Genomic DNA, 13,839 nt, shown 5'->3' with positions numbered 1-13,839 from the left:
GACCTACTCACCTCCCCGCAAGTATCCTGTCACCCTAACCTGCTCCAGGTCTCCTTGTGAGTATCTGGTCACCCTGACCTATTTCGGGCCTTCCGTGAGCATCCGGTCCCCTGACCTACTCGCCCCTCTTGCAAGTATCCAGTCACCCTAACCTGCTCCGATCCTCCCACAAGCATCTGATCACTCATGACCAGCTCCGAGTCTACCCTCAACTTCGTTCAAGGCTATGCCACATGACATTTGGTTTGGACCATAGCTCTAATATCATGTGTTGTGCCCAAAGGATATCCACATATCTCCATAATAATATGATATTGTCTACTTTGGGCCTAGACCCTCATGACTTTGCTCTTTGGCTCTCCCCAAAGGTCTTATGCCAACAGAGACATCCTACATCTTTTTAAACTCATGATCTTTATTAAATCTTTCTAATGTGGGATTGAACCCCAACAATATGATATACCGAATTTTTATATGATATCGTATAATGTACCATAAATTTCAGTATAAAAAAATTATATCTATATCGTACTGAAAATTTAATATACCGAAATATTAGTATACTAAATTTTCGATACAGTATAAATTGTATACTGCTCCAACGGTAGATTTTAGTATATCTAAAATTTCAATATACTAAAATTACTATAACATTAAAAAATATAACCAATTCAGAAGTAACGTAATACTTTTATGAAATTTGCTATCTTACCATGGCATCGTCGTGAGTTCACGGCCTCGCTGCGGCTTCTCTATGAGTTTATCGTCTCACTACAACATCGCTACCACAAACTGCAGCATCATGAGAAAGTCGCAAACTCAAGGTAATGGCGTAACAAAGCTCCAAGCCTTTCAACCTCGCCACGGCGGTGTACTATTTTTTAATTATTTTTTTTAACAAATAATCGACAAACCGCTCCTATCCCTGTCTTCTAAATTTTTAATATTGTTTAATTTTTTTAATTTAATTGATATTTATACATTTTTTTTCAGGATGGATAATGATCAATTCGTTGTTATAAATTTCAAACATCATCGTCTGATTACTTGCATTATCTACTAGATAATAGTAAGTATTTAGGTTATCATCCTGACATATATGATTTGATCCCCAGTTATAATATTTATAGGAATTTTTTCTCTAAATAGAGAGTACAATTAAAGGATATTGAATTTTCTAATTTTTCCTAATAGGCGATGAAAAATTTTCATAGGACTAAATTAAATTGATCACTTTAGAAATAATCAATGAAGTTAACCGGATTTCTTTTGTTTTACCACAAGATGTACAGCAAAATTTGCCGCTAGTTGGATGATATCATTATATTTATATTTTAAGAGTAGACTTAATGTTTAATTTAAGTGGATTTGAGTGTTTTTTTTTCAATTTAAATTTGTATTATTTTTTGCTATAATATTAATATTTAATAAGTTAAACTAATTTTATTAAGTTAGAATAATTGAGATTGATATTGAAATAATTTAAATTAATATTAGAATAATATTAATTATATAAAGCCGGTAAACATCTAGTATACCAAGTAAGGAAGTGCCCAATCTATGTTTTTCCTAGGGTTGGTACGATACGGTATATCGAGTTTTATATTCGATACTATATTTTATACTAAAAATTTTGGTATAAAAAAATTTATATCCTTACCATACCGAAAATTTATTATATCAAAGTTTTGGTATATTAAATTTTTAATACAATATAAATTGCATACTGATTGTACCGAAGATTTTGATATGCTGAAATTATTTTGACACTAAGAAATATAACAAAATCAGAAGTCACATAATACTCTTGTGAATTCGCTGTCCTACCACGGCATCGCCGTGAGTTCACGATCTCACCGCGGCTTCTCTCTGAGTGCCTCATCTTATCAAGGCATTGCTACCACAAACTACAGCCTCACTGGGTAGTCGTGAACTCGGGGTAACACCACGACAAGGTCCCAAACTAACCTTGCAACCTCGCCGCAGAAGTGGCGAACTATTCTTTTTTAATAAATAATCAACTAACAGTTCTTTTTCGTCTTCAAAATTTTTAATATTGTTTAATTTTTTAATTAAATGATATTTATAATTCTTTTTTACAGATGGATAGTGGTCAATACGGTGTTACAAATTTCAAACATCATCATCCACACAAACCATTAAATTTGTTTTTGGTGTCAATTATTATTACACTTTGTTTAATGATTTTAATAGTGATCATGTGCATTATCTAGAAGATGTACAACAGAATTTGCTGATGCACAATTGCAGAAGAATATTGAGAAGAAATCGAGATGACAACATTTTTTATCTTTTATTATAGTAGTTATGATTTTAGCAATTGCTATAATGATAAAGTATGGGTTTTGTTAATACCGCAGTTATATGATTATGTTTATGTTTTAAGAGTAGATTTAATGTTTAATTTAAGTGGACTTATGTGTTTGTTTTTTTGTTAATTTAAATTTGTATTTGTTTTTGCTATAATATTAATATTTAATCAAGTTAAACTAATTCTATTAAGTTAGAATAATTGAGATTAATATTGAAATAATTTAAATTAATATTAGAATAATATTAATTATATAGAGCATGTAAACATGAAGATTATTGCCAATCTATATTTTTCTTAGGGTTCGTTCGATGCGATATATCAAAATTTGTATATGATATCATATATCATATTAAAAATTTTAGTATAAAATTTTTTTTACTGATATCGGAAATTTGTTATACCGAATTTTTAGTATAGTATCGTATACTGGTCATAGTGATGATTTTGATATATTGAAATATTTTTGACACTAAGAAATATAACCAATTCAGAAACAACATAATGCTCCTATTTAGAGCATTAATAAATTGACAACAAACAATAATAAGATTTGAAAAACATGATCCATCATTAATAAATTAAAGTATTGATTACAAAAGAAAGTTCATGATTAACTGTTGCAGTAACTATGGAACCATAGCTGCTACAACGTGGTTATGATTGTTTAATCATGCTGTAACAAATACGAGTTCATAGCTGCTACAAACCTACAACACATAGTATATATTGTAGCAGCTACGTAGCTTCTACAATTGTAGTAGCTACGTAGATTCTACAATTGTAGCAGCTACTTTGTGTATTAGTAGCTAGCAATTACTTTGTATTGTAGCAACTACATAGCTTTTACAATTGTAGCATCTAAGTAGCTTTTTCAATTATAGCAGCTACTGTATATTGTAACAACTAGTAGCTTCTGCAATTGTAGCATTACTTTATGTTGTAGCAATTAGCGACTACTTTGTATTGTAGTAGCTACGTAGCTTCTACAATTATAATAGATACTTTGTGTTGTAGTAGCTACTGTATTACGAAAGTAAAATAATTAATAATTTATAAAAAAAATATTGGGTATTTCGGTATATACTGAAATATCAAAAAATAATAAATATTATACTAATATCGAAAATTTTGGTACAACATAATACTATGCCAAACTTTAATTTCGGTATACTAAAATTTTTAGTATAAACGGTAAATATCAATACAATATACTAAAATTTTCGATATTTTTTCTACCCATAATTTTTCTAAAAAAGCAAAGTTAAAACAACCATGCATCACATATATTCCTTTTCTTCTCACAATTAATTAATTGCCGGGAGAATTCAATATGGTCCCTCTGAAGTTCCAGCAGGTGAAGGAAGAAATAGTATAAAAAGGAATTTAAAGAAAAATGAGAAGATTACGAAGCAAATAAAATTTATTTGTATTGAACTTTTTGTTGCTACAACTCTAGTTTAAGATGGTGTTTTATAGATGACATTAATCTTAATGAAAATAGTTAACAATTGAAGTAGAGAAAGTGACTTAATGAGTGTATAAGCCAACTGATTAACAATAGGAATATGAGTAATTATCAGTTTGGAGGACTGCACTATGGTAGCAAAAAGTTGAATCTGTCATTCAGCGGCCCAATACGATTGCCTCCATGACCATTTGTGAGGAGGTAAATCGGGAAGTTATAGTTGATCAATGTAGGGAAGACTTTTTTCCTCAACTTTACCAAGATTTGAATCCTTACCCTATGATAATAATTCTTTTCCGCACTACTAAACTCAACCCTATCCTAGAGACTTGGAAGACTGTACTATATCACAAATAAAATAATAATCACTAGCCAAATCTTTCATTGGAAGTAAAAAACTAAGGTTAGCTAGAAGATAGGTATATTTTTGGTATTTTTTTAATAGGATGCCTTAGCCAAAAAAAAAAAAAAAAAAAAAAAGTAAGTTCATCCTTTTCAAATTATTTTACTCGTTAATGAAATAGTCATGCACCATTATCCATAATGCAAAGGAATACATTTTGAAGCCTCCACAAGTATTTAGTTAGTTAGAAAATGATAGATTCATATAATAAATTAAATAGAGATAAATTCTTAGTGTGTGTATATCTTTTGGGAAAAAAAAATTCTCATTATATAGCTATTTGATGGTCGGCTAAACTCCTTCCACCCTTTAGTCACTTGACGATAGACTATAAATTAATTATATAATTTATCTTTCTTCATATAATTTAGGGATAGATTGTGAGTGATGTCTTAGATGAGTATAATCAATCACCTTTTGCTAAAAGTCTATTAGTTTTTTAAAAAATAATTAATTAAAAGTCGATTGCTTTAAATGCTTTATTAAGTTAATTTAAAATTATCAACATGGATATGACTTGCCAAGATTAATGTTTGGTAAATCCAATTTTCCTCAATAAATATTCATTTTTTAGCATTTCAATTCTTTACCCATAACCTTACCTTGGACTATTTACCCCCATTTTTAATAATTCATATGTCTGTAGATAATATTCTTATTTTCTATTCAAATTTTATAAATTGTTAGTCAAAATAGAGATTCCAAAAGGCAGTGCACAAAATATCCATCATCTCAGGAAAAGATTGAATTACATTAATCTATTGTACATAATTTTATTTTACATTTTACCATAGGCTATTTTGGCAACTCAAACTGTGTCTTTTAAGTCGTATGACAATCTCCGTTTAATCAAATGAATATACAAACTTATCCATGAAAAGTGCATTGCAATTAGTATAAATGATAGAAAACCCCTTTCCTTTCTTATTCGATAAAGAGATTATGATTTATTATTAAATCAATGATAGTCAACCCACCCGGTCCACCATAAGCAACATCCCAAACACCTCTGGATGGAGCATCTCCTACAATTTGATAATATTTGTCATCTGCAGTCTTTCTCAGAGACGCCCTGTCTAAGCCCGGAGTGAATGGTTGCTGGCCATCCCCTAAGAACTGTGCATGCATATAAAAAAGCTGGCTTTATCATACCCTTCTTGGGGAGAATGACCATTCCCCATAGGAGGAGACGCCTCATTGTTGGGTGTACGCACTTGACCTCCAAATTGTATCAATTTCGACACGTCTAAATTAGGGAAAAGCTCCTTTGGCCAATATCCAAGATTCCTATCCACTATTGACAACCACCAGTTACCAAATTCAGGATCCTCCATCCATTATTATATGCAACATATACGCTTAAAAATGTCACGCCCCGATAAAATCCCTATCGAGAAAATTTCGACAACATCTTCCTTGTACGGGTGACAATATAAAACTCATCTACATAACCCTCATGGCTCACAAACCTCGGCCAACACGACCCAAACATATACAATAAAATATTTAAGCAACCACGCAGTTTATATAATTCAGCCTCCGACTGATTACACAACAATTCACAACCACACAGTTTAATAAACCTATACCACTACTCGAGGAAAACACAACCCACAACGGAAAACCATTGCAGCGGAAAAACAAAGGTAGTATATCAAAACTCGATATAAAAATCCTCGAGTACAACCACCCATCATAAGTATGTAGGAACATAACTAGGAAACCAAAAGTTCAAAGATAGAAAACTGTCGCGACTTAGGGTGGGTATTAGCGACTGGAACCTCCTGACAGCATCAACCTAAAATAGAAAATATATCAACGGGGTGAGTCCAACACTCAGCGGATACTAAACTGACATGCATAGTAAGAAATAATCAATGGTATCAATTATGCGTACAGTCTCCTGAAATAATAATGGAAAATGCAAAACTAAAAGGAATGAGAGAAGTTGTACTCACCGGGACCTCCTATCAGGATAATAAGGTCGTCAGACCGAAAATATCATATCTCCTGTATGCATGTCAATTATATGCATCCACCAAATACATAGCAAACAAAGTGCAGCAAACACAAACAATAAATACAATCCATGCATATGATGCAAATGACATGATCACCCCTGACGTCAGTCAACCATCTCACACACGGTGGTGAGACCGAGTGGGTAGGGCTATGACAACTGTGCACTCTGCCATAACTGCTCCTGATGAGTGACCGAGTGAATAGGATACTGTCGGAGTATACCTATCCTCCTACCCCAGATCATAAGTAGGGGGAGCTCAATGTTTGAGACAGTCCAGAGGAGGGAGCCCTATCGTGCTACCACGCTACGTCACGCTACCCATGAGTGGACCAGCGGAGCACTGACAGAGCAAACTACCACACACCCTGCCTGATATACCACTAACCCATGAGTGATTGTGTGTGCAGATCCGTGTAACTAGCGATGAACTCAATAATAATGGGACTACCAATCGCTCAGCATGCAATCATGCAAGATGGTGCATAACACTAAGCATGAAATCCTGACCATATCTACCTCCATAAAACATGTACCAAAATAAATAGCTCAAATAAGAAGGTGTAGGTACACGCATCAGATATGGTAAATGTCTAGTCTAGTATATCATAAGGCATGATATGTCACTACCACTATGAACATAAATAATCAAAAGGGTAATGAATGTAAAATAGGTAAGCAAATCAAGCATGCAACAGGTAACACGTAGTGACATATCGATGCAGATATGAACATAATCATTACTATTCATTAAAATCTACTATGCATATCAAATGACAATACCTAAAGATAAGTCAAGGTACCCGCCTCAAAAGAAGATCTTGACCAGAAATCCTACATCAAGACGTCCGTCTCGAATCAAAGTCCTACATCAATCATATGTATAACTTTTATTTAGCTAGAATCATATGAGTTAAATAGCTAAATAAAATTCCCTAATCGATATAATCACTAACCCGATCTATTGATTAATCCACTGATTATAATCTATAGGTCAACTAGAGTTAGATTTACTAACCCTAACTATCCGACTATTCAATTAGATTAAAATATATACATAATCAACCTAACCTTAAATCAAATTAAGAACAATTCATTTCTAACCTTCCCTAGATTCAATCTGGGTGTAGGCTATAACAAAGAAACCAAATTCTCTACACCTTACCTAAATTCACAGTCAGGGAGGGTGCTGCCGGAAGAAGCTGTCGGTACTGAATACACCTTTCTCTTCCTCTTCAATTGCCGGTGAGGTTCACAACAGAATCGAACCATAACAGAGCCAGAATTAAGAACCAAGCCCTCACCTCTCAATCACATCCCAGATCACCACTGTCCACTGCCCTGAGGAGTAGCTGCCGAATCTTACTGCTGCCATAGATTTGTTGCCGACACTGCAAGGAAGCTAATCTTTGTACCAACAGATTTCCTCTCTGATAGAAGATACCGCAAGCTACTGTTGAATTAGACAAGGAAGAAATCAACAGTCGTCGTTCAATATCAGGGTACAGAAGAAGGAAATACCCGTCTGATAGGCCGACCACAACCAAACCCAGCGGAGTTAGGGCCCGGATTCCCCCTTGGCTGGAGATCAACTTGTGCAGGGCGGTGTCAAGGCTCGATGGTCGATGACGATGTGCAATAGGAAGAGGCAGCATGTGGAAGAGGCTGACGGCTAGCTACAACGATCAGAGCTAGCAACTGTCGGCATCGGGTCGGCTTCGGGCCTTGGTTGTCATCATGTGTCCGTGGTGGTCGGCAGCGGTGCACAGAGAGATCAGGAGGGGGTCGGCGTCGAGAAGAGCAAGAAGGAAGAGGGATCGGGGAGAAGAAGTGTCCGATTTCTCCTTGCCATCAGTTTTATTCGCGAGGGAGAAAAGGAAACGATGTGGGGGCAGCACCGTCGGCTAGGGAAGGCGAAGTGGAGAAGGCGTCGGGAGCAAGGGGGTGGCCAGGGGTGGTTCGGTACGGTATACCGAACCACCAACTCCCATACCGTTACCGTACTAAAAAATACGGTATAAAATTTTTTTATACCGATACTGTACCAAAATTTCGGTATACCGAATTTTGGTATACCGAATTTCTAGTATTTATATCGTTTAGAGTAAATTTTCGGTATCGATATGGTATATCGAAATTTTCACTAAAAAAACATATACCGATACCGATACCGAAAATTTTGGTACGGTATTTTACCGTATCGAAATTTTTGATATATCGTAAAATCAGTATAGTTCGGTAAATTTCGGTACGATATGTGTGGTATACCGAAATTTTGATATTTTCCCCCACCCCTAGGGGTGGCGCGGTGAGGATTAGGGCACAGGTAAGGGAAGAAAAAAAAGAAAAAAAAGGAATAAAAAAAATAAATATTTCCTCGTTTAAATGGGATAGTTTAAATAGACTTTCTCATGGCCCAATATTTGATCCCCTTAAATTCGTTATACGAGTTCCAAAAAATTCTCATAAAATTTCTAAAAATTTCGTTAAGGTTATATTTGGGTGTTGTATTTTACAAAAAATATATACAATCATTTATTCAGTATAAAAATGCCATGTATATAATTAAACAAATAACTACACTACCTTTAGTATTTGAAAGTCAAAGTATGCTTGGTGGCCATTGTACTTAGAAAGGTCGCTACTGGTGAAAGAAAATCCAGGTACATGGGTTGCTGAAACTTGTATGCACTGTTAGAAAATGAAGAGCAAAAAACTATAACACTTAAGATGAGAGGAAACTACTTCTTCATTTTGTCATATCTAAATTGTTACATATATATGGTATTTATAGGGAATACCCAAGATGTATCTACATAAATACATGAACCAATATTAAATGACATACATGCATCATCCAAAGAGTCATTCATAAATCCTTCAAAAGACCTCCAATATTCATGCACACAATATTAAATACTTAATTAATCTAGTTTATATTTTCAACATCCCCTCTTAAACCAGATTTATTACTCCAAGTAAAAAACGTAGCTTCTTTAAAACATCAAATTTCAACGATTTCATGAAGACATCGGCAACTTTATCTTGTGACTTCACGTACTCAATCTTCACTTCTTCCTTTGATATGCAATCTCGAATAAAATGATACCTTGTATCAATATGCTTGCTTCTTTCATGAAACACCGGATTCTTGGCCAATGCAATTGCAAATTTATTATCAACATAAATCTTCGTCGAATCTTCTTGTGACAGATTCAATTCTTTTAACAAACTCCTTAACCAAATAGCATGGCAAACACAAGAAGTAGCAGCTACATACTCCGCCTCATAAGTAGAAAGAGTAACAATAGGTTACTTCTTAGAATTCCAAGTAAAAGCTGAATTTCCCATAAAGAAAACAAACCCAGTAGTACTTTTTCGACTATCAATATCACCGGCCCAATCACTATCACAATAGCCAACAAGCATAAAGTCGTCCGAGAAAACATACAAGATACCATAATTAATTGTACCTTTGATGTAACGAAGAATTCTTTTGGCAATTTTCAAATGTGAAGTAGTAGGAGCTTCCATGTAACGACTCACAAGTCCAACACCAAAAAGAATATCCGGTCTAGTATAGGTTAGATACCTCAAGCTTCCAACAAGACTCTTGAATAATGTTGGATCAACTTTTTCACCATCTTGATTCATGTGTGGCTTGATTCCATACTCCACGGGTGTCCTGACTGGATTGCAATTTTTCATATCAAACTTCTTGAGAATTTCTTTAGCATATCCTTCTTGAGAAATAAATATGTCGTCATCTCGTTGCTTCACTTCAATCCCAAGATAGTAGGGCATTGTGCCAATATCCGTCATCTCAAACTCCTTTGTCATAGCTCTCTTGAAATCTTCAAACATCTTTGGATTATTCCCTATAAAAATTAAGTCATCCACATACAAGCAAACAAGTAACATATCACCATTTTTATCATTCCTTGTATAGAGAGCATGTTCATGTGGACACTTGATAAAACCATTTGCTAGAAAATATTTATCAATTCTGCTATTCCAAGCACGAGGGGCTTGTTTCAAGTCATAGAGAGCCTTCTTCAATTTTAGCACTTTGTTTTCTTCGTTAGGCACTATATAATCCAAAGGTTGATCAATATAGACTTATTTCTCCAAGTCTCCATTCAAAAATGCAGATTTTACATCCATTTGATGGATTCTCCAATAGTTTTGAGCTGCAATAGAAATGATCAACCGAATTGTTTCAAGACGAGCAATAGGTGCAAATACCTCATCATAGTCAATTCCGGCCTTTTGCTTGTACCCCTTGGCAACCAATCTTGCTTTGTATTTTTCAACCTCGCCTTGCGCATGTATTTTTATTTTGTACACCCACTTCACACTAATTGTGTTCTTGCCATTCGGTAATGATACTAGCTCCCATGTATCATTCTTTGTGATTGCCTTGATTTCTTCATTCATGGCATTTCTCCATTTGTTATCATGAGCGGAATCGTCATAACTTAGAGGCTCGGTTTCTGCTAGTAAACAAAATTGAGTAAAATCACTAAAATTTACCTCTTCAGTGGCATCATAAATGTCACTCAAACTTCTGAATCTTTGAGGCCCTTCACTTGAGCTTGCTTCATTTGTTTGTAAATCTTGTGGTGATGGTGTTGGTGGTGGAGTATTAGGTGGTGCCATGCCTTCTTCCCCCTCATCATCATCAAGGAAAGAACTATATCTCCTCTTTTTTTTGTAGTACTCCACTCCCAAACACCTACTTCATCGAACTCCACATCTCTGCTTATGACAATCTTCCCAGTGCTTGGATTGTACAACTTGTACCCTTTAGAGTTTTGATCATAGCCGATGAAGAGATACTTTGCACTTTTATCATCAAGCTTTGTTCTTTTCTCATCATAAACATGCGTGTAGGCAATGCTTCCAAAAATCCTCAAGTGTGAAACACTTGGCTTGTATCCACTCCAAGCTTCTTGAGGTGTCATACCATGAACACTTTTGGTGTGACACCGATTCATCAAGTATACTGCACAAGAGACAGCTTTAGCCCAATATTTATTCGGCATATTCTTGCTCTTTAACATACTCCTCGTCATGTTGAGAATAGTTCAGTTCTTCCTCTCTGCCACTCCATTTTGTTGTGGTGAGTATGGAGTCGTCATGGGACGATAAATGTCATTTTCTTCACAGAAAATCTTGAATTCATTAGATGTGAATTCTCCACCTCTATCGGACCAAAGAGCTTTGATTTGATAGCCACTATGTTTCTTCACCATTAATTTGAACCTCTTGAAGGTTCTAAACACCTCCGATTTTGCCTTTAAAAAATACACTCAAGTTTTCCGAGAATAGTCATCAATGAAAAGCACAAAGTAATTATTCTCACCATGTGATGATGGCTTGATTGGTTCACACACATCCGAGTGTATCAACTCCAACGAATATTGAGCCCTTGTTAAAGACTCCTTGGGAAAACTTTTTCTCGCTTGCTTGCCAAGAAGACATCCTTCACAAAGTTGATTAGGATGGTTTCTTGAAGGCAATCCTTTCACCATTCTTCCTTTGCTCATCATTTTCAGCCCATCGAAGTTCAAATGCCCAAATCTCATGTGACATAGCCAAGATGAATCTTTGAAACAAGATTTCAAACACATAGGAACATCACTTTGAATATTTAGCAAAAGCATTCGATTCTTTGTCATAGGCACCTTAGCAAGCAATATTCCACTATCATCTTTCAACGTTAAGTATTTATCTTTTAGGTGAATATCATAATTCTTTTCCAATAATTGGCCCAAACTCAAAATGTTACTTTTTCATGGCCGACTCATAAAACACATTGGAAATTAATTGATGACTCCCATCTTTTGAATAAATCAAAATCGTACCTTTTCCTTTCACTTGAACTTTTGAAGAGTCGCCAAAAGGGATATCTCTATCAGTTGATTCATCAAGTTCCATGAACAAATTTCTCCTTCCGAAAATGTGGCTACTTGCGCCGGAATCAAGATACCATGTACTCTCATTCTCATCTTTATCATTTTTGCAAGCTAGAAGCAAAGTAGGGCCCAAATCTTCTTTTGCATCATTGCTCTCTGCATAATTATTTGTCTCCTCCATATTATTTCTACATTCCCAAGAATAGTGGCCAAGACGATGACAAGTAAAACACTCAACTTTAGATTTGTCATACCTCATTTGATGGCCTCCACGACTTCTATGATTGAAGTTTTGACTCCTCTCATTATTATATGAGGTGTTTTTGTCACCTTGTCCACCTCTTCCATAACCACGACCTCGACCTTGGCCCTGCCCTCGAGATCCTCCACATCCGCGACCTCTTTGGGATGTGCCTTGGTTTGTGTCCTTCAATGATAACTTTGCTTTCAAAGCTTGTTCAACCGATTCTTGAACCGGTTTTATCAATCTTTCTTCGTGTGCTTGTAAAGATCCGGCAAGTTCATCAACGGTCATGGTGTCTAGATCTTTAGGCTCTTCGATGACAACCACGATATAATTAAATCTTGGATCCAAAGATCTCAAAATCTTCCCAACAATTCGATCATCTTTCATATTATCTCTGTATCTTTTCAATTGATTTGTGACAGCCAATACTCTTGAGAGATAATCCGAAATAGATTCGGAATCCTTCATGCGTAGAGATTCAAACTCTCCTCTCAATGTTTGGAGACGTACCTTCTTCACTTTATCAACACCTTTAAATGAAGCTTGAAGAGTTTCCCATGCTTGATTGGAAGTAGTTGCCACAAGAACTTTCTCGAACATCTTTTCATCCAAACTTTGATGGATGAGGGTAAGCGCCTTTTGGTCCTTCTTCTTGGCGGATGCCACATTTTCACCAACGCCATTCTCCACAGGATCCCAAGCTTCATATGATCCCAGCAAAACCTTCATTCTTATGCACCAATTATCATAATTTTCCTTAGTGAGAGATGGAACAACAAATGGAGTTCCATTCGACATTTTCCTTCAAACTTTTTTCTCCAAACACAAATGGGGCTCTGATACCAATACGTTAGAAGATGAAGAGCAAAAAATTATAACACTCAAGATGAGAGGAAACTACTTCTTCATTTTGTCATATCTAAATTGTTACATATATAGGGTATTTATAGGGAATACCCAAGATGTATCTACATAAATACATGAACCAATATTAAATAACATACCTGCATCATCCAAATAGTCATTCATGAATCCTCCAAAAAACCTCCAATATTCATGCACACAATATTAAATACTTAATTAATCTAGTTTATATTTTCAACCTGAACCCTTTGCAATTTAAGTTCACGCCGCCCGTCTGGTAACCGTCGATCTGAATACGTACATTATCATATGTGAGGTATATATATACCTAAAACACTTTAAAAAACCAACGTAGTTTAGTTGTTTTTAGAGTATATACTTACTGTAAAATAAGTGAAAAAACGAGTAAGCGTAGCGTTATATAGCAGGGGGAAACCCTGTAATAATAATAAAAAAGAAATTAATTTCAAGAATCAACAAATTGATTTTATGAGAAATATGCATGCATGAGAATGTATATATATTAGGGTAACTTACGTGCCATCCGGTTTGAATAACATTCGCATGAGGATCTTCCATGTCTCCAA

General features: G+C 35.1%; 1 protein-coding gene across 1 annotated transcript; it reads right to left on the bottom strand.

The window, feature by feature from the left end:
• Positions 1-9,535: 9,535 nt before the first annotated feature.
• On the bottom strand, positions 9,536-10,087 carry LOC121991538 (uncharacterized mitochondrial protein AtMg00810-like). The gene has a single exon (XM_042545529.1). It carries the CDS (start codon positions 10,085-10,087, stop codon positions 9,536-9,538), a length of 552 nt encoding a protein of 183 aa, XP_042401463.1.
• Between the last annotated feature and the right edge of the window lie 3,752 nt (positions 10,088-13,839).

This window comes from Zingiber officinale, chromosome 6B (assembly GCF_018446385.1).
Source record: "Zingiber officinale cultivar Zhangliang chromosome 6B, Zo_v1.1, whole genome shotgun sequence".
In the NCBI taxonomy this organism is placed as follows: Eukaryota; Viridiplantae; Streptophyta; class Magnoliopsida; order Zingiberales; family Zingiberaceae; genus Zingiber; species Zingiber officinale.
Note: the sequence above shows the minus strand (reverse complement) of the source record. Positions and strands in the feature narration are given on the sequence as shown.